The sequence below is a fragment of the Elephantulus edwardii genome, unplaced genomic scaffold (genome assembly GCF_000299155.1).
Source record: "Elephantulus edwardii isolate Elephantulus edwardi_28Jun2011 unplaced genomic scaffold, EleEdw1.0 scaffold00258, whole genome shotgun sequence".
Lineage (NCBI taxonomy): Eukaryota > Metazoa > Chordata > Mammalia > Macroscelidea > Macroscelididae > Elephantulus > Elephantulus edwardii.
The window spans coordinates 3,564,247-3,583,157 of NW_006400008.1; the positions used below are offsets into that span (position 1 = coordinate 3,564,247).

Consider the following 18,911-nt stretch of genomic DNA (forward strand, 5'->3'; position numbering starts at 1 on the left):
GCTTGGGATGCCTATTTCATGTATAGAATCAGAACATTGGTTCATAAAATAAGATATAAATAAATATTGTCAGCTATCAATTCTAACAATGAAGAAATAAATATTCTTGGTAGTAACTGAGCAAACTCAGAATATCCAAGCAGAGAATAACCTTGACTGTAAAGATCCCATGATATCTGTGCAATAAATTTTCATTTGTGCTTTAGTTTGATGCTGTGTGCTAAATTGACTGTCCTGCTCTTTAATATGTATTTGTCTCCTTCAGTGACTATCTTGTCTCTTAAAATTATCTTATTGCCCTTTATGCATCCACAGTCATTTTACTCTCACTACAAAATTTCAGCTTGTTCAGAAAAAGACTGCTGATAATGATTTTTTTTTTTAATTTATGGACTCAGGTTTATTTTAAAGTTTAATGTGGTCATGAAAGGTTAATGAATCCCAAGCTTATAAATTAGACAACCTAAAGACTCATTCCGCATCTCAACACTGGTTCTGTGTTGGGACTAAAAGCAGCCAAGAAGAAATATGATGTATATCATAATACTTGTACACAGAGAATTTAATAGAAATGTGACTATCTTGACAAAAAGCTGTTTGTAGTCGTTTGAGCTGTGACAGCCTAGTGGTAAGAAGCTGTGATGCAATCCTGAAAGCCCACAGTTTGAATCCACCAGCTTTCCTGCAGGAGGAAAACAGGTACTCTCCTCCCGTGTTATTAACTCCCTTGGGAAACTCACTGGAGGGTCAGCGATGGGTCAGTTCTGACGTGAAGATACACAACAACAATGGTATAGTATTTATAACTTCCCACCACTTAGAAGTAGGAAGCCCTACAGTGCATAACAACAACAGCAAAGCAATATCACTTAGAGGTATCATTCCCAAAGGACATTTGTTTCCTTTACATTTACAAAACCATAAACAAGTTAATGTTGGGGGGAAGAAAAAACATCAGTACAACATATTCATGTGAACAGTCCCTTTACATCACATGTAGAGACACTGGTGCACAGACATACAGAGATGAGAATGGCACAACCATGAAGGAAGAGCACATCCATTTTACTCTTTAAAAAATGTTTATATTGATGTGCATACAAAAATTTCTATCTACTGTGTTTCACACTATCCTTCATTTACATTGTGGTTCATACAATGATTCCCATTCATTCATCTCATTAAATAAATTTGTCAAAATAGCACCATGTTCATTTCATCAAACATTTGTTTTATATATATTAAAATTGGTAGGAGTTCTGGTGGCCTAGTGGCAAGAAGCTGCTCTGCAGTCCAGAAGGCACATGGTTCAAGGCCACCAGCTGCTCCACAGGAAAAGGATGGGCATTCTCCTCCTTTGTGATTAACTGCCTGTGAAAACCTGCCAGAGGGTCGGCTATGGGTCAGTTCCAACTCTACTGGTACACAACAACCAAAACACATTACATCATAGTACAATATAAAGGAATGTATTATAACACTTTATTAGGGCAATAGAGAAATTATTCAGTAGAGAAAATGAGGGAGCTCTGGTGGCCTAGTGGCAAGAAGCTGTGCTGCAATCCTGAAGGCACAGTCTAAAAAATTGAAGCCATGCATTTGATATGCTATATGATTATCAAAAATAACATGGTCTTTGCAATTACATGCTATGTATCAGAGAGCTGGACAATGGCTAAGGATGACCAAAGACGAACTGATGCCTTTGAGCTGTGGTGCTGGAGAAGAGCCTTGAACATACTATAGACCAACAACAAAACAAATAGGTCTATCTTGAAGAGGGTGAAACTAAGTTTTTCCTTGGAGGCTGGAATTTTGAAGCTCCATCTCAGGGCATATGGCCAGGAGAGACTAGTCCTTGGAGAAGGAAATCATGCTTGGAAAGATGGAGGTACAGTGCAGGAGAGGAAGACCCCAGATGAGATGGATTGATACAATAACTTAGGCAATGAGGGTTGGTGTGTCAGAATTAGTGAGGCTGGCTCAGAACAGGGTGGGGTTTAGTGTTGGGAGACTATGGGTCTCAGGCAACTCGATGGCACATAACAACAACATATATAACAGAACTCATCTGAACTGATTTGAGGAAATTTGAAAAGTACACAAAAGCACATTCCCAGGACCCAGAGAGGAATGCTGGTTGTATTGGTGCTATTATGAACCCCAGTCCTTCATCCACAATATGAACACTAAAGCCTCTGAAAAACCTGAGAATTTTTTTCAAATTTGCAGCAAATTAATTTCCCAGCAAAATCTAAATTGTGTATCTGTAGAGCTGGCCTACTTATTCTACTTTTTTGAAAATATCATATATTTTGCTACAGAAATATTTCTGTGTTTATTAGAGAACACTGCCTCCAGCACCACCGGAAGTGTTAAGTTATATTCAGTGTGTACATTCTAGTACCTTTATAAGACAAGTTGGAAAAGAGAACTTTTAACCATGTCTGACACTAAGGTTTCCAGATAAGCTATTACAATTATCTTTATAATTTTCTTCTTTCATAATGTACATTTATAGCATTTTAAAAATCTCAACCATTCTCTATGGGTTTTTTTCTGTATTTTTAAAGAACATTATTTTAGTAATTGCAAAATAGTTTCTATTATTATTTTTTGTGGTGTTTTTTTTTAACTTACCTTTTGTGGGTCGCCTACTGGCAAAAGAACAAAATTAAATAATGTGAGATATCAGTTCATCTTGACAATGTATTCTTGATAGAAAATTATATAAATTTCTTAAAACCTGTGTGAAAAAATAAACATTCTTGCAAATCTAAGAAGGGAGAGAGAGGAAAAGTCATTCATTCTTGGTTTTTTCTATTAAAAGATTCCAAATTTAAATTCATCAATAGTCCTATTTCTTCCTGTAAAGAACTAGCAAGTTAAGCTAAATATTATAAAATACATGGCATTTACGCACTAGTTTAATGAAGACTATTGTTTTAGTATAGTAATATACTTTTTGTTGTATTTTACAAATCAGAAATTTATATTCTCATGTTTTGTCAGTGCAGGAATATCAGTCATTCTCCTACTAAGGAGATATCCAAGTAAGATCAGAAAAATCCTATGACAAAACAAAAACATTAAATTGAACTTGTTATAATTTCTGTATCATGGGAATTTATCGCACCATTCTTATTCTTTGTAAAATGAATGCTTGTGTATAATTTATGTGATGTTTCTTGATTAGTCAAAATATATTTTAATTTTTAAAAGTCAAAATATTTGATTAGTTTAAACATTTTATCCCCAACTGTGTAGTATAATGGATTTATGGTTAGGAACTCTCTCTTCTAGGGCCTTCAAGGAATTCCAGGCATTCCAGGTGTTCCAGGACCGACTGGTCCCCCTGTAAGTATTTATGAAATTTGTTCCATTAATAGCTCGTATCTACTGGCATATCATAATGAAGTTACGTTTTTCATGGGCTTATGTTCTCAATGCTTCTGTGGAGATCACATAGCCTAGACAGGTCTCCTCCAATGTCTCTAATTTTCCTTTGGCATTACTAAAGGCTCCATAGGGTCCTAGGAATCAGTATTCCACCAGACCAGAGAATATTTGTGATTAAGCGAATCTATTTCAAAGTAAAGTTGGTTATAAAAGAGCATTCTAATTTTTAATTACAATCCTTTGATATTAGCCTTTGGTAGAACTGTTCAGATGGTTTCACCCTTCCATTGCTTCTTCTTCTTGTTATGTGCTGTCGAGTTGCCTGTAACTCATAGTGATCCTATGCACAACCGCCCTAAACTCTGCCCTATACTGTGCCAATCTCACCATCTCTGACACACTCACCCCCCATCACCCCAGTCACTGAATCAATCCATCTCATCAACTGTCTTTCTCTCTTGTGCTGTCCCTCCACCCTCCCAAGCATGACATCCCTCTCCAAGAACTGGTCCCTCCTGGCAACATGACAAAAGTGTGTCAGACAAAACCTCAGAATCCTTGCCTCCAAGGAGCAGCCCAGTTTCACCCTCTCCAGAAAAAACCTCTTTGTTTTCCTAGCAGTCCGTGGTATATTCAATACTCTTCTCCAACGCCATAGCTTAAAGGCATCAATTCTCCTTCTATGATCCCGAGTCATTGTCCAGCTCTCTTATGCGTAGCAAGTGATTGCAAAGACCATGGCATTTATCAACCGCAGCTTAGTCTCCATTCTGACATCCTTGCACTTCAGCACTCTAGAGAGGTCTCTAGCCACAGACTTTCCCATCGCAATACGTCTTTTCATTTCCTGGCTGCTGGTGCTGAGAGTGTTGACTGTGGAGCCAAGCAAATCAAAACTGTGAACAATCTCAATCTCTTCACCATCCATTATGATGCTGCCAATCAGCCGAGTGGTGAGAATCTTTGTTTTCTTGATATTGAGTCTCAATCCATACTGAAGACTGCTGTTCCTGAAGTTCCCTGAAGCAAGTGTTTTAGGTTCTCCTCAGTTTCAGCAAGCAGGGTTGTGTCATCTGCATAACATAGATTGCTGATGATTCTTCCTCCAATCCTGATGCCACATTTCTCCTCACAGAGTCCAGCCTCCCAGATAACCTGTTCTGCATAAAGATTAAAAAGGTATGGAGACAGGATAGAGCCCTGGCGTACATCCTTCCCAATTTGGAACCATGCAATGTTCCCTTGCTCTGTTCTGACGACTGCCTCCTGGTCCAAGTATAGGTTTCGCATTAGCATAATCAAGTGTTCTGGGATTCCCATTTTTCTCAGTTAGCCACAGTTTGTTATGATTGATACAGTCAAATGCCTTTGTGTAATCTATAAAACAAAGATAGACAGTCTTCTCGTACTCCTTGTTTTCAGCCGAGATCCATCTAACATTATCTACAGCATCCCTAGTTCCATGGCCCCATCTAAACCCAGCCTGCACTTCTGGTAGTTCTCTGTTGATGTGCTGTTCCAGTCATTTTTGGATAATACTCAGCAAAATCTTGCTTGCGTGTGATATTAATGATATTGTTCAATAATTTCCACACTCTGTGAGATCACCTTTCTTTGGAATGGGAACAAATAGAGATCTCTTCCAGTCAGTTGGCCAAGTGGTTGGTCTAGGGCAGAATCTGTTAGTTGAAATATGTCAGTTGGTATACCATCAATTCCTGGCGCCTTATTCTTAGCCAATTCTCTCAAAGCAGGCTTCTTCACCATAGGCTCTTGTTCATATGTTGTTTCATTAAATTCTTCTGTGTCTGCCAATTCCTTTTGGTATAATGACTCTGTAAACTCTTTCCATCTTCTTTTAATACTTGCAAGATCATTCAAGTATTGCAACTCAAGACCTTACATTCCTAGGCACTATAAATTAAGGGAGCTCTGATGGCCTACTGGTAAGAAACTGTGCTACAATCCTAGACACCTAGTTCAAATCCACCAGCTCCACAAGAGAATTAGCAGCCTCCTCCCGTGCAGTTTACTGCCTTTGAAAATCTGCTAGAGGGACAGCTATGGGTCCTGGTTCAATGGTATGCAACAACAGGAGCTGAGGGTGAAAAGGGGAAGAAAGAATTATCAAGATCTATTTACCTTTATTCCTATTTCCATATAAAAAACAACAACACTCTGCTTTTAGTAAGAGCATTTTTCCCACGTCCCTTCAACATGTCCTCACAGGCTTTGTGTCTTTGGTTGTTCTGTTTGGACTGTAAACCAAAGTCCCTTCCTTTCCCTCCTGCAAAATCTAGCCTTCCATTCAAATTTAACCAAATCTAGGCTTGTTCAACCAGTAACATCTGAGTTTCTAATAATCAGTGAGGTTTTTTCAGTACAAATGTGTCACAAAGATTGCACTTTTATTTACTGAATACAGCAACGCAACTCAAGGTTCACTTCCAGCTCCTCCTCTCTTAGAATTCCTATGCAGATAGAGTGTTCACCACGCAAATAGGAGCATGACCTTACTCTGCTATAAATTTTGTTGACTTTTGGTTGGGTTTTTTTTCCTCAGGACTTGTCATAATTAAATCCATACCATTTATTCTGTCACTGTGGTTATTATAGAACAAACTTGGTTTAAAACAGTTTACTAAAACTGAAAATTAAGAGGAAAAGTTGTGAAAGGGACCACTGAAAGATATTAAACTTTATTCCTAAAGAAGAATTAAAATTACATTTTCTTCTCCTTTGGTACAATGCAGGTCACATAACTCAATATGCACATTGTTAATTCTGCCGTGTCTTGAAGTATTTTTAAAATGTTGATCGCTACCAAAATTATAGCTCATTTAGGAAGGTATAATGTTATGTAAATTGCCATTTAAACAGCAAGGCTAAACTCTTAAATGTATCAAAAGGCTCCAATTAAGGTCATTACGTGTGGTTGGCCAAGGTGAAAAAGCGACCACAAATACAAATTTTACCCTTCCAAGGGCTTATCAGCAGGATACAGCTGCTGTATCAGCCTGAAGAAATACAAGCTTTTAGGACTGATTTAATTAGGATCAAATGACCTTCAAAATGTGTAAGTTTTCGCAAATAACTTCTCTTTTGGCATTTACTTGTTTCTGTAACAAACTTCATTTTGTGTCTTACAGGGCTTATTGGGAAGAACTGGACATCCTGGCCCTGTGGGACCAAAGGGTGACAAGGTACAAAGGAAAAGCCCCACCCAAAGTGGAACATAGGGTAGAGTCTGGGTGAGACCATGTACACAGAGACTCTCAAGATCTAGTGAAGTTTAAAACTGGTAGGCTGTTCAAACAAAGCACTTGGCATCAAGTCAGCTTCAACTCATGGTGCCCCAAGTGTATCAGAGTAGAACTAAGTTACTGAGAGTCTTCAATTGCTAATTTTTCAGGAGATTGTCAGACCTTTCTTCCACATCTCTCTGTCTAGTGCTTTGTATTTTTCCAAGTACTTCCTTTCTGAGTACCTCTAGGTGGACTGAAACCTCCAGTGTCTCGGTAATTAGTGGAGCACGTTATTAATGCCACCCACAGGTTCCTGCTGTCATATCAGCGAATGACTATTTTTTTATAATAAGCTTGGAAGAACATTGGTTTAAAAGTTGGTCTGGATCCAAGAGATAACTCTTTAGGGAAAATATGAGTAGACTGTCAGTGCTCTATAGCAAAAGTCTATATTTAATAGCGCTGCATACATTGTGCTAGCAATCAGCACCACCGTTTCCACTAACTGAAAGACATGGTGAGAATAGCTAAAAATTTTGTCCCTAGCGATTAGTATTTGTTTCCAGTGGCTGCAACAAAAAAAGTACCATGGACTTTGTGGCTTAAAAGAGTAAACATTTCTTTTCTCATTCATCTGGAGATTAGAAAGTCAAATTTAGACAATTTCAGATCTATGTTCTCTGAAGCTTGTAGCAGAGAATCCTTGCTTGTTTCTTCTGTGTTGTAATAGCCATACATATCCTTTGATTTGTGGCAGGGTGCCTCCAATTCCTTACTTTACCATCACTTGGCATCCCTCTGTAGCTCTCAGTCTTGACATTTGGATTAGTCATATTTGATTAGGACCTGTTCTAGTCCCATGGGACTAGTCATATTTGATTAGGACCTGTTCTAGTCCCATGGGACCTCTCATTTTAACTGATAGAAAAGCCTTAAAAGACATAAAGTCAGATTCACATGCTAGCCAAGATTAAGCATTTCATTGTATCATGGTGGTATTGTTGTTGTTGTTGCTGTTGTTGTTGTTAGGTGCCATAAAGTCAGTAAGTAAAGCGCATACTGACCCTATTAACAACACCACAACTCAAAGGCACCCATTCTTTTCCTGTCATCCTTATTCGCTGTCCAGCTCTTAGATGAGTAGCAAGTGATAGAAAAGACCATGGACTCAATCAGGCATCCCTGTGTCTTCTAACTGACATCGTTGCTCTTCAGTAATTTGGAGAGATTCCTGACAGTGGACTTTCCCAGTACAGTACATCTCCTGAACTCCTCCTGACATCCCATTTTAGGGAACACAATTCCATCCAGAGTGAGAATCATAAGAGAAATCCATGAGGTAGCAGGGCACCTTGATTCCTGGAAAGTGCAGTTACTGGTAAAATGTGTTTCTTGGGTCAGAAGTGGGCCAGCAGTAGAGAATCTCAGATCACAGAACCACAGAGCTGCTCATATTTCCCTTATCTGTGTAGCATCAAAACTAGCCTTTATTGTGTAGGTCCAGGCAGAGCCAGCAAATGAATAGAGCAAGTGTAACTATTCATATGAAAGAAATAAAAATCAAGATGCCGTCAAACTCAACCAAGTGGCTTCCGCTCCAGGATAAGCCCCCTGACCCAAAAAAGGCACAGTGACATCAAGGAGTAAAGGAATCCTGACAAATCTAAAAGGAAACAATGTGGTTATTCTAGATAGTCTCAGCACAGTTTTTTTCCTGGCAGTATTGCAAGGAGCTTGTCCACCCCACCAGCCTTTGTTCTCTGTTCACCATGGAAATATTTCAGTCATAGTTTCGTCTTTGAAGTTAATGGGAATTCCACACTGTGATGAGCTTTGGGGCACAAACAAGGATAAAAATGTGGCTTTTAATTGTGCTAGGGGGAGGGGAGAGCCATTTCAATAGTCACATATTTTCCCTTTTTAGTTGATTAGTGAGAACTCTGACTTGATTCTAGAAAGGACACTGCCAGCACTGCCCAGTATATAACATATCTTGGAGACACAGGCACCATCAAAGCATTTGGGAAAAGATTTACTCTTTCTACATCACATTCTCTTGGGCAGTTATGTAGCAAGGAAAATTTAAGTTTCTTTTTATTGGTAAGCATGAAAATAGAATTTTGTAATGCTTTTGTTAGTTATTGGAAAGTAACAAGAGTTGAAATAATTTACCAAATTGATGGAAGTGACTCAAAATTTCTCAGTTTTTTAGTGTTATGTGTAGAAAATTTACTTTCTTTGAATTCTTTTTTTAGACTCTTTCTTATTATTGTCTCTGTCATTGAGAAACTCAAGAAATTTTACTCTAAAAGAAAAACAGCTATAGGAATACCTGGGTAAGGCACCAAAGAGCTAGTAAGCAAGCATTCTGTGTTTTGTAAAAATAAAAATTTAATCCATTTTCACAGATTTTTCTGTAAGCTGTTGAATTGTAAAGAGACTTTCTCTCAAACAGTATTGCATCAACAGTCACTTTTGTTCACCAGGTTATGTCTAACTTGGCTATAATGCCTGATATTAACTTGAGAAATGGAAGCCGTTTCTCTGCCTGCAGACACAATACAGGTTACAATTCCTTACTCGAGTATGAGTGTATTTGGTAGCCCTTCTCGTTCCCAAAAGGTGAGGAGAAGGCGGTAGGAGGGAGATTGTCCTCAGAGCTGACTGTGAAAGCCACACTCCCAGAGCTGCCACCTGCTGGCAGGAATTCTGATCAGCACCTGCAGATGCGGAGAGGCACCTTGAGTTGCCACGTTAAAGCCCAGCACAGGATTTTCTGGGTTCCAGAGGGAATAAGTTTCCCCTCTCTGGTTCACACAAGTATCTAAATGGGGCTGGGAAGAGGCACTTCCTTTTGCTGTGGTCTATAAACTTATTTCCCCAGGTGAAGGAGAAAAGCCACTCTGAATTCATTGTGAAGGCTGAAATGAGATGACACAGTGTATTGATTTCGGAGGATAGCTGTCTGAACAAGCACATTCTGATTCATAAATCTGTGCTAGAAATGTCTAACCATTTATTCTGCTCTGCATCCCTGGCAGGGCAACGAGGGGCCCCCTGGGAAGCCTGGACCACCTGGCCCGCCTGTGAGTTGTTTCAGGTTTAAAATTTTAAATTCATGTGTTTACTTTAGAATGTTGTAACCAGGGGGTTAGCCTACATTTAGATGTTCTGGAAGATGAAAAGTCTTTTGAGCGCTTTTTATACAAATATAAACAATAACATTTGTAAATTTGGGAAGGTTGTGTTCTTCCCCTTTGGCTCAGCCTGGGTGTACAGAGATAACACTTGCATTCTGTGGGCCTCTCTGTCCAAGGACTTGAGGGAGCTGAGTGTATGGCTGATTCTCACTTCCTGCCTGGGGACCCAGGGAAACCATTTAACCTCAATGAGCCACATTCATAGCAAAGAGAGCCTGTAAAATAGATCCCTTCTGGCTGCGAGAGTTGGTAGAAGATTTGGTATTATGTTATATGTGCCATCAGTGATGTCTGAGATGCAAGGAAATTCTATTTATATAGCACCAAGTGAACAAAATATACAAGAGCTATTGATGTTTTTATCCTCATGATTGAAACAGATGTGCATTTAGTCAAGGAGACTGTGGAGCGGAGAGGTGCTTCTCTCTGGAGCAAGTCTGCCCTCATGTGGGGCCATGCTCAAATCACAGCAGAACTTAGGTCCAGTCCGAACATTCTTTTCCACCCCACCTCATTGGAATATTTGGCTGTTATTTGCCCTCAAGTCGGAACCGACCCATAACTGACCCTCTAGCAATTTTCAGAAGCAGTAAATTGCACAGGAGGAGATTGGGAATCTGTCTCCCGTGGGGCATCTGGTAGATTCGAACCGCGTGGCTTCGGAATTGCAGTCCAGCTACTTACTTACCACTAGGCCAGCAGAGCTCCCTCATTGGATTCGTTTAGGAAGCCAAACTTACCAGAGAAGCGGCAGAAGTTAATTGGGACTTTCTGAAGACAAGGGGGGGGGGGTGTGTATGTGCTTGGTCTCAGTGTGAACGCACACTTTACTTACATAAATAAAGAGACTTGCCCTCTGCATTTCTGAATTTGTTCCTCTGGTTGACAGGGAAGCAAGACAGTTTGCATTTAGGGCTCAAATCAAAACAGTGCATAAAACATGAGCTCTTGAAAGGGATTGATGCTTTTATTATTGACTTACCAAAAAAGGTATCCTCCTCGTCCCACTTAAATTCTTCAAAACCTTTCATCCTCCAAAATGGGCTCAATATTATCTTCTATGAAAAATGCTGGACATTTCAGGGGTATCCTTCATCTCTCCAGGACCTGTGGCACTTAAATGAATGAGTGAGATGATAAAAGAATAAGTGAAAGAAGCAATTTGCCTTCCATCACTAGGGTTTGGAAGATGTCAGCATACTTTTCACTGAGATCCTAAGTATACTAAAATGTCCAAGCCACGGTTTCATTACGTTTGCAACTAAAGTATAGAATCACAAAAAAGAAAAATGCAATCGGACTGGTGGTTCATTGACAATCTTTAATAAGAAAGAGGTTTTTAAACTAAAATTTCCATATGCATATTTTTAAGTGCTAGTATGTATAATTTTTTTTAAGAATCTAAAGTTCATTCTAATTATGGGTTTCTCTGAGGCTTCACTGTGTCAGTATCCTAAGAGGCTGCTGTTCTCTATTGTTCTAAAATATGTTTTTGCAGAAACATCCACACATATTGTAAGTAACCTTATCCCCTCAACTTCCTTTTATTTTCTGGTTGGTATGGAAAGACTGTGGGGGAGAAAAATTACTTCCCAGTAGCCAAATTGTTCCCTATTCACACATTCATCAGTACCAACGCATTATAGCCTGCAGGTCAGCAGGCTGTAAACAGTTAGCATAAATTGGCAATTCAGAAACTGAATTTTAATGAGCAAATAATATTTTCCTCTGAATGCATTAGTGTCTCATCTGTCAAGCTTGAACATTAATCAAGCCCCTCCTGAAAGTGCCTTTGAGCAGGTGTAGCTCACACGCCTTTTCATTCTTTTCCTACATTTCCTTTTGAAGAGCTGAAAATGGAATCATTGTATTATTTTGCTGATGGTATTAAGCTCCCATTCTAAAGTAAGATAGGAATAATAACATTTAGGGGGAAAGGCAAAGATAGAGATGCTGATCCCCAACTTAATAGAATAATTTCATATCTTATTTCTTTCCTAAGGGTGTGCCATTCAATGAAGGAAACGGAATGAGCAGTTTGTATAAAATCCAGGTATCTGCTTTGGTAATTATTTAAAATCCTTTTCCAGTTGTGGATTACTATAAATTCTCTCTTTCCCCCCCCCTTTCCTTGTAGGGAGGTGTGGGTGTTCCCAGCTATCCAGGGCCACCTGGTCCCCCTGTGAGTACAGTTTTTCTTCATCAAGCACATTTTAACAAACACAACCTTAATTTTTAAAAAAGAACAAACCTCCTAAGTTTACTAAAAAAAAATATGCCAAGTAAAATCTAAACTTTTATAGCAAGAGAAGTGTAGACAGCAAAAATAATGATAAATAGCATTTTGCATATAGCATTTCGCATAGTGATGCCATTATTCCAATTGTAAGTGTAAGAAATTACTTGATGTCCATGCAGTCATTTTCATGGGGAGCCCATCAAATATTGTTTATTCATCTTTTCTTCAGTAACTGGTAGTAAAAGCAGAATTCATAAACATTTTAATGTATTATAAAGCAAATAGAACAAAATGTTTTGATGTTTTGTAATTTTACTTCAGACATCTTTTTTTAGAAGATTTTGTATGTTTTGTTACAGGGCCCCAAAGGTGACTCTGGCCCAGTGGTATGTATGTTCTCATGCTTGCTGTCAATTAGGAGAAAAGTCTTTGTTACAGGTTTAAAAGGAACATCAGGTGGAGATGGTCACCCTACCTTCCTGCGCATTCATGAATTAATACAGCAAAGTCAGCAGGGGTGAACGCCACACAGAGGCCAGTCCTGTGGTCATCATTTCTAAGCTGTATCAGTCTGTTCTTTGCCACACCTGATGTCACTGTCCTCGAGAGACATCTCTTTCCACCAGTGTGCTTTAGATATCATCTTCTGATGGAGAAAGACACATGTAAAGCTCATAATAAATGAGGCTCTTTCTTCTAACAGCACTCTTTCTATGATGGATTCAGTTTTAACTAGATTGTGAAAGAAAAATGCTTACTGGAAGGAAATTCCTTAATATGTCTGCCCTCTTCCCAATAATGAAGAAGGAAGGAGACTGTTTATTAGCTTTGGATGTCTTGGGCAATTATTCTGTAGAAGACATAGCGCGCTGTCATAACCCTGCTTATTAGGAGTAATGTATCAAGAGGTTAACACTCAGCATGTAAGTGGATCTTGTCCTCCAACAGCCCAAAGGATGATAATTGTTCTCAGCATCCTTCTCAACCATGGAGCTTCACTGTAAAAGTTCTGCCAAATCCAATTAGATTCCCTTTATTGCTTGGCATTTTTCCTGTCATGTCTTTTTCAAGCATATGTTCTATCCTTCATCTTCTATTTGTATATCCTTTCGACCTTTGGGTATACACTTAAGGTACCCAAAACTGAAAACAATTTTCAACTCATTTTCCATTGCCATGTGAAAACAAATTAAAAGCCCTTTTATTACGGTATAGTTTGGTAAAACAACATGAATACATTTGAAAACAGTAAAGAAATAAGACTTGAAAAGCACTTTCTACATGTTTTATTTTTGTTACTGGCAATGTACATTATTAAACCCAATTTGTATTCTCCTGAAAGCCTTCTTTCAACTAGTTAATACCAGATTCCAAACCCTGAATATGCAATTTAAAAGTCTCCTTTATCTCTACGTTTTTCCCATGCTTTCCACAACTATATATCCTTCATTATAATTTCTGTTTTCTTTCATCCTGTCAACTACAAAAATTTCCATCTTATACTTTTATCTCATACATACAAAACAGACCCTCTGAATCATTTAAGCACACCTAGACTTCTCTTTGACTTTTCTGGAACATTCTTTCAATTCTTGCACAAACTGCAGCAGGATAAAGTGGAAAAGTGTTTAAAAGTTTATAATAAAGAAAAAATGAATTTTAATCTACTTGTATTGGAAAGAGGGCAGCAACAAAAATGTCCATTTACTTCTATAGAATTTGAAGAGACTAACCTTCAAATTTCTCAGCTATAATAAAGGATAAAGATTCAAAACTAAATCCAGGATGTATCTTGCTCTTGGAGATGTAAATAGAACTGATGAAGCATAAAAGCAGAAATACAGAATCTTAAAACTAAATTGTTATTATTGTTGTTGTTATGTGCTGTCCAATTGACTACAACTCTTAATGACCCTATGAACGATAGCTCAGAACTCTGCCCTATCCTGAGCCAATCTCACGATCTCTGGCACACCTGCCACCATTGCTACAAACATTTTGTCAATCCATTTTATCCAGGATCGTCTTCTCTTTCACTGACCCTCTACTTTTCCAAGCATGATGTCTTTCTTCAAGGTCTAGTCCCTTCTGGCAACATGCCCACTGTATTAGAGATGGAATTAAAAATCCTTGCTTCCAGAGGAGCTCTGGTGGCCTAGTGGCAAGAAGCTATACTGCAATCCCAAAGGTACACAGTTCGAATGCACCAGATGCTCTGCCAGAGAAGGAGGGACAATTTCCTCCTGTACCAGTAAGATCTGATTTGACGGTACATGCACAAAAAATAATAAATTTTTTTTAAAAAATCCTTGCTTCCAAGGAACAGACTGGTTCACCCTCTCCAGGACAGACTTGTTTGCTCTCTTGGCAGTCCATTACTCTTCTCCAGAACCACAACTCAAAAGTGCCGATTCTTCTTGTGTCATCCTTATTCATTGTCCAGCTCTCAGATGCATAGCAAGCAATTGATCAAGCCATGCCCTGGATCAAGCACACCTTAGTCTCTAGACTGACTTTGTTGCTTTTTAGCACTCTGGAGAGGTCTGTGATGGTAGACTTTACTAAAACAACTTGTCTTTTGATTTCCTGACTACGAGTGCTAAGCAAGATGAATTGTGGATCTGAGAAGGATGAAATTATTAATAATTTTCTTCATCTATCATGTTGCTGCTAATTGTCCTGATGGTAAGGATCTTTGTTTTCTTGATGTTGTGATGCAATACATATTGAAGACTGCAATCCTTGGCCTTCTGCAGCAAAAGCTTCAAATTCTCTTCAGTTTTGGCAAGGAAGGTTGATGCACATTCTTCTTTATAAAGTCCATCCTCCTGCAAGATCTGTACTGCATATAGGCTGAAAAAGTATGAAGAAAGGATAGATCCCTAACCCACTCCTTTCTTGATTTTGAAGTATGCTGTGTTCCCTTGCTCTGTTCATATACCAGCTTCATGGTCTAGATACAGTTTTTGGGGGGTTTTCTTGGGGTTTTTTTTTCCATGTGTACTGTCAAATCAGATCTAACTGACTGGTATAGGAGGAGATCGTCCCTCCTTCTCGAGCAGAGCATCTGGTAGATTCTAACTGTGCACCTCTGGGATTACAGTGCAGCTTCTTGCCACTAGGCCACCAGAGCTCGCCTAGATATAGTTTTCTGCGTGAGCACAATCAAATACCCTGGAATTCCTATTTTATTCAATATTAGCCACAATTTGTTGTGATCTATATAGTCAAATGACTTTGCATAGTCAATATAACACAAATAGACAACCTTCTGGTACTCTACTTTCAGCCAAGATCCATCCAACATTGGCAATGATATCCCTAGTGTCATGGTCTCTTCTAAACTCAGCTTGTATTTCTAGAAGTTCCCCATCAATGTACTGTTCTAGTCATTACTGTAAAAACCTTCAGGTTTATTCTAGATAATTTTTTTAAAGTTCTAGAAAATATATTTTTAATTCTGTCACAGTACCACCATGCAAGTCTCTTCATTTCCCAAAAGCCACTCAATATGAAGAAATAATGTTTTCCTATAGAGATGAATCAATCATAAATCACAGAATACAAAACTGAAATTGTTTTGAAATAGATTGCAGGAGGTTTATTCTCTTACTGTCCTTCAATTCCATAGTGATTGCTATGTCCTTACTACTATTTTCTAATCTTTTCAGCACACCTTTATAGAGGAAAAGTACACTTAATTAAATGGTATTCTCTTCTAAGATTCTCTAGTTTGTATTCAATTTATAAATGACTATAAATTAAAAATGTAATTACTATAACAGTCAACAATGTGGGTTTTTGAATTTTATTTTATTAATTTTAATGAACACTTACAGAGATTTTGGATTTTCATTCAACAATGTGTTTTACATCCCAGTTTGATGAGTATTGGCTGAGGTCTTAACTGTTTGCAAACACCATCTAAAAAGCAACTATTGGTCTCTCCCCATGAAGAGAAAAGAGTGAAGAAAATCAAAGACTCTTAGTCCGGAAAGCTACCGGATGGGTTCAAAATCAGTCTTCACAACCCTGATATCCAGCTATCATTTCACAATAGAAGATCTCTGATAGAGTAGGAGACAAATTTAGAGCAAAATTGAAAAGTCACAAAAAGTCCAGGCTTAATGGTCTGGCAGGGCCTGCTGGAACCCAAGACACTATGACCCTTAGTCACACTGCAAGCCTGTAATTAAAGTCACCCCCAGGACTCAACTTCCAGCCAAACCAGAGGCAGGCCTTTATGTGATCAACAAAACCAGGACAGGACACACACCTTAGAATAATCAACCATAGAAAATCAAAAGGGCAGCATCTGCCCAGGGTAACATTTCAGGAGGCGGGAAGGATTAGGAACAAAGACTGGAAACAGGAAACATGGAGACGTGGTGGTAGGATAGGCTACAGTGTGAGGAATGTAGTCAGTTTCATAGAACAATGGTTATAATTGACTGGGAAACTAATTTGCTCTACAAACTGTCGCTCAAATCACTATTAAAAAATTAATTTTAGGGGAAAACACACTAATTGAGTATCTTCTCTGTCGTTGGGACTACTGAGATTATAAATAAATGGAGTCAAAGAGCTTATTTCCTTTGTCAGTAACTCAGAGCCTCCTTTATAGAGCTTTATGCATAATGGAATTTCCATGATTGACAGGCTACATATTAAGCGCATTTTAAAATATTCTTAAAGCATAAAATATATCAGTCATATGCTTTCTCATTTACCATTCTGTAGTAATGACAATATCATAAATAATAATGGAAGTTAGACGCTGAGCAATACTTTTAAAGTAGATTGAAATTAAGTGCACAAAAAATACATTAACTGAGAATGACATTTAGAAACTCCTTTTTCTACATGATCATGTTTAAAGCATTCTATATCCTAAGAAAATAATTGGATTAACTAATTCATGAACAAGAAAGTACTCACTTTCTCTCGTTGCTTTAAAAGCCCTATGTTTATTTGTTCCAAGTTGCAGCTTCCTCTACCATAACCTTTCTAAATTAATTCCCTAAGAGTCAACAGACTCCAGTTGGCCTGAGATCATGTTAGAATGCATAAAAGGTTCTCTTTTTTGCATAAAGATTTTTCAAAAGAAAGAACCTAGTTTCTCAATGACCCATTAACTTGACTTTGACTTTCAGAATCCTTGCATCATTCTTGGTCTATCCTCTCAGGTGTTCCACAATTCATGTGCAACTGCAGAGACTAATTAAGGATGAGAAACTATTTTGAAAGCTACCCATATTCATGCACTTTAAAAAAAAATTTAATCTCGACAACAATCTGGAACAAGAGGTGCATTGCAAAATCGACTGGGGGACAGGAGAGGAAGGGGGAAATAAGAAAAAGTGCAACAATCAATGAATTAAAAAAAGAAATTTAGTCTCGTTCTCTGGTAGTCTAACAGCCCAGATACTTCATAAAATCTCAAACATTTTTATAACCCAGCCTTTCATTCTCATTCTTGCTAAAATTTAAGCTGTAAGGGATGTAAGTGACTCATTCTGATCAGATTCTGAATTAGTGTTGTTGCTGTTAGACGCTAAGTAGGTTCTAATTCACAGTAACCCTAATGTATAGCAGAGTGAAGTGCTTTACTATCCCACTATTCCTACCGGAGCTGACACATTGTTGTGGCCTCTGTATCAGTTATCTGATTGAATGTCTTCCTCTATTTTGCTGTTCCTCTACTTAAAAAGAATACAGATGAGCAAATACAGTGTTCAAAAAACTGAGAATACACTATTTACTTATTATGTTGCAAATTATTATTTGAGTGTTACTGGGGATGGAGAGGAGTTTGCTTTTGAAACCAGTGCTTGTAAATCTTTTCTTCAAATTTTGTAAATACACCAAGAGCAAAAAAAATAATCTTTTCATCACTGCTCATGCAATCCCCATGTCTATATTTTACAGGGAGAACCTGGTCCAATGGGGTTACCAGGACTAGAAGGGTTTCCAGGCTTAAAGGTAAGCACATGTAGGTTATTCAGTAAGCACATAAAGGTTATTCAATCATTATTCAGTTATAAGCAAATATAGTTTATTTGACAGATTTTATTGAACATCAGCTGTGACACTGGAAGTATTTTAGGAACCTGAGAGAGGAAATGAACCTAAAGTCAGGGAAAAAAGGTGTTAGAGGAAGAATTGACCTGGTCACACAGAGCTATTTCACTCAGATTGTGACCACCGAAGAGCCAGTGCTAGTATGCAAACTCTTATTATTTTGAGTTCTTTAACAAAGAGAAAAAATTGAAAGAAAACACTTAAAAACATGTCTAGCAATTTGACTTTGCCACAATAAACAAAACTATGCTCAATATACTCATCTTGCAAATGATAGATTGTTGTTGTGTGCAATCAAGTCCGAACCAGCATATTTTCAGAATCCGTGAGTCCCTCAGAAGATCTGAATCCTGTGCCTATGGTTGGCAGCACAACTGTAAACCCTAATCTGTTTCTTTCACTACAATTTGAGAAGTACTCTCTAGCAAGAAGCTAGAGAGCTCTGGTGGCCTAGTCCTAAGGCAATTTTGCTACTAACTCAAGATATAGTCAGAGTTTTTCTTTTTAACATGTATATGTTTATAAATATTTTCCTTCATGATTTTTTGTTTTCCTTTTATACACAAAATAACTTTTATCCTCATTCTCAGCCAAGATTAGATAAGCAGCCACTTTTTTTTGTTTCCTTCTAGTCATATAATATGATCTACATGGAATGTGAGAACCATGAATGTAGGAAAATTAGATATTGTTAAGGAAGAAATGGAACGCATAAATATTGACATACTAGGCATTGGTGAGATGAGA

At 38.0% G+C, this 18,911-nt stretch overlaps 1 protein-coding gene across 1 annotated transcript in view; it reads left to right on the forward strand.

The window, feature by feature from the left end:
* Positions 1–18,911, forward strand: part of COL19A1 (collagen, type XIX, alpha 1) — a 669,215-nt gene that overhangs the window by 576,954 nt on the left and 73,350 nt on the right. Inside the window, exons 32-38 of the mRNA XM_006899482.1 lie at positions 3,304–3,357; positions 6,549–6,602; positions 9,686–9,730; positions 11,847–11,897; positions 11,982–12,026; positions 12,443–12,469; positions 18,012–18,065. Of these exons, the coding sequence (XP_006899544.1) occupies positions 3,304–3,357; positions 6,549–6,602; positions 9,686–9,730; positions 11,847–11,897; positions 11,982–12,026; positions 12,443–12,469; positions 18,012–18,065 (330 nt within the window). The remainder of the gene's footprint in view (positions 1–3,303; positions 3,358–6,548; positions 6,603–9,685; positions 9,731–11,846; positions 11,898–11,981; positions 12,027–12,442; positions 12,470–18,011; positions 18,066–18,911) is intronic.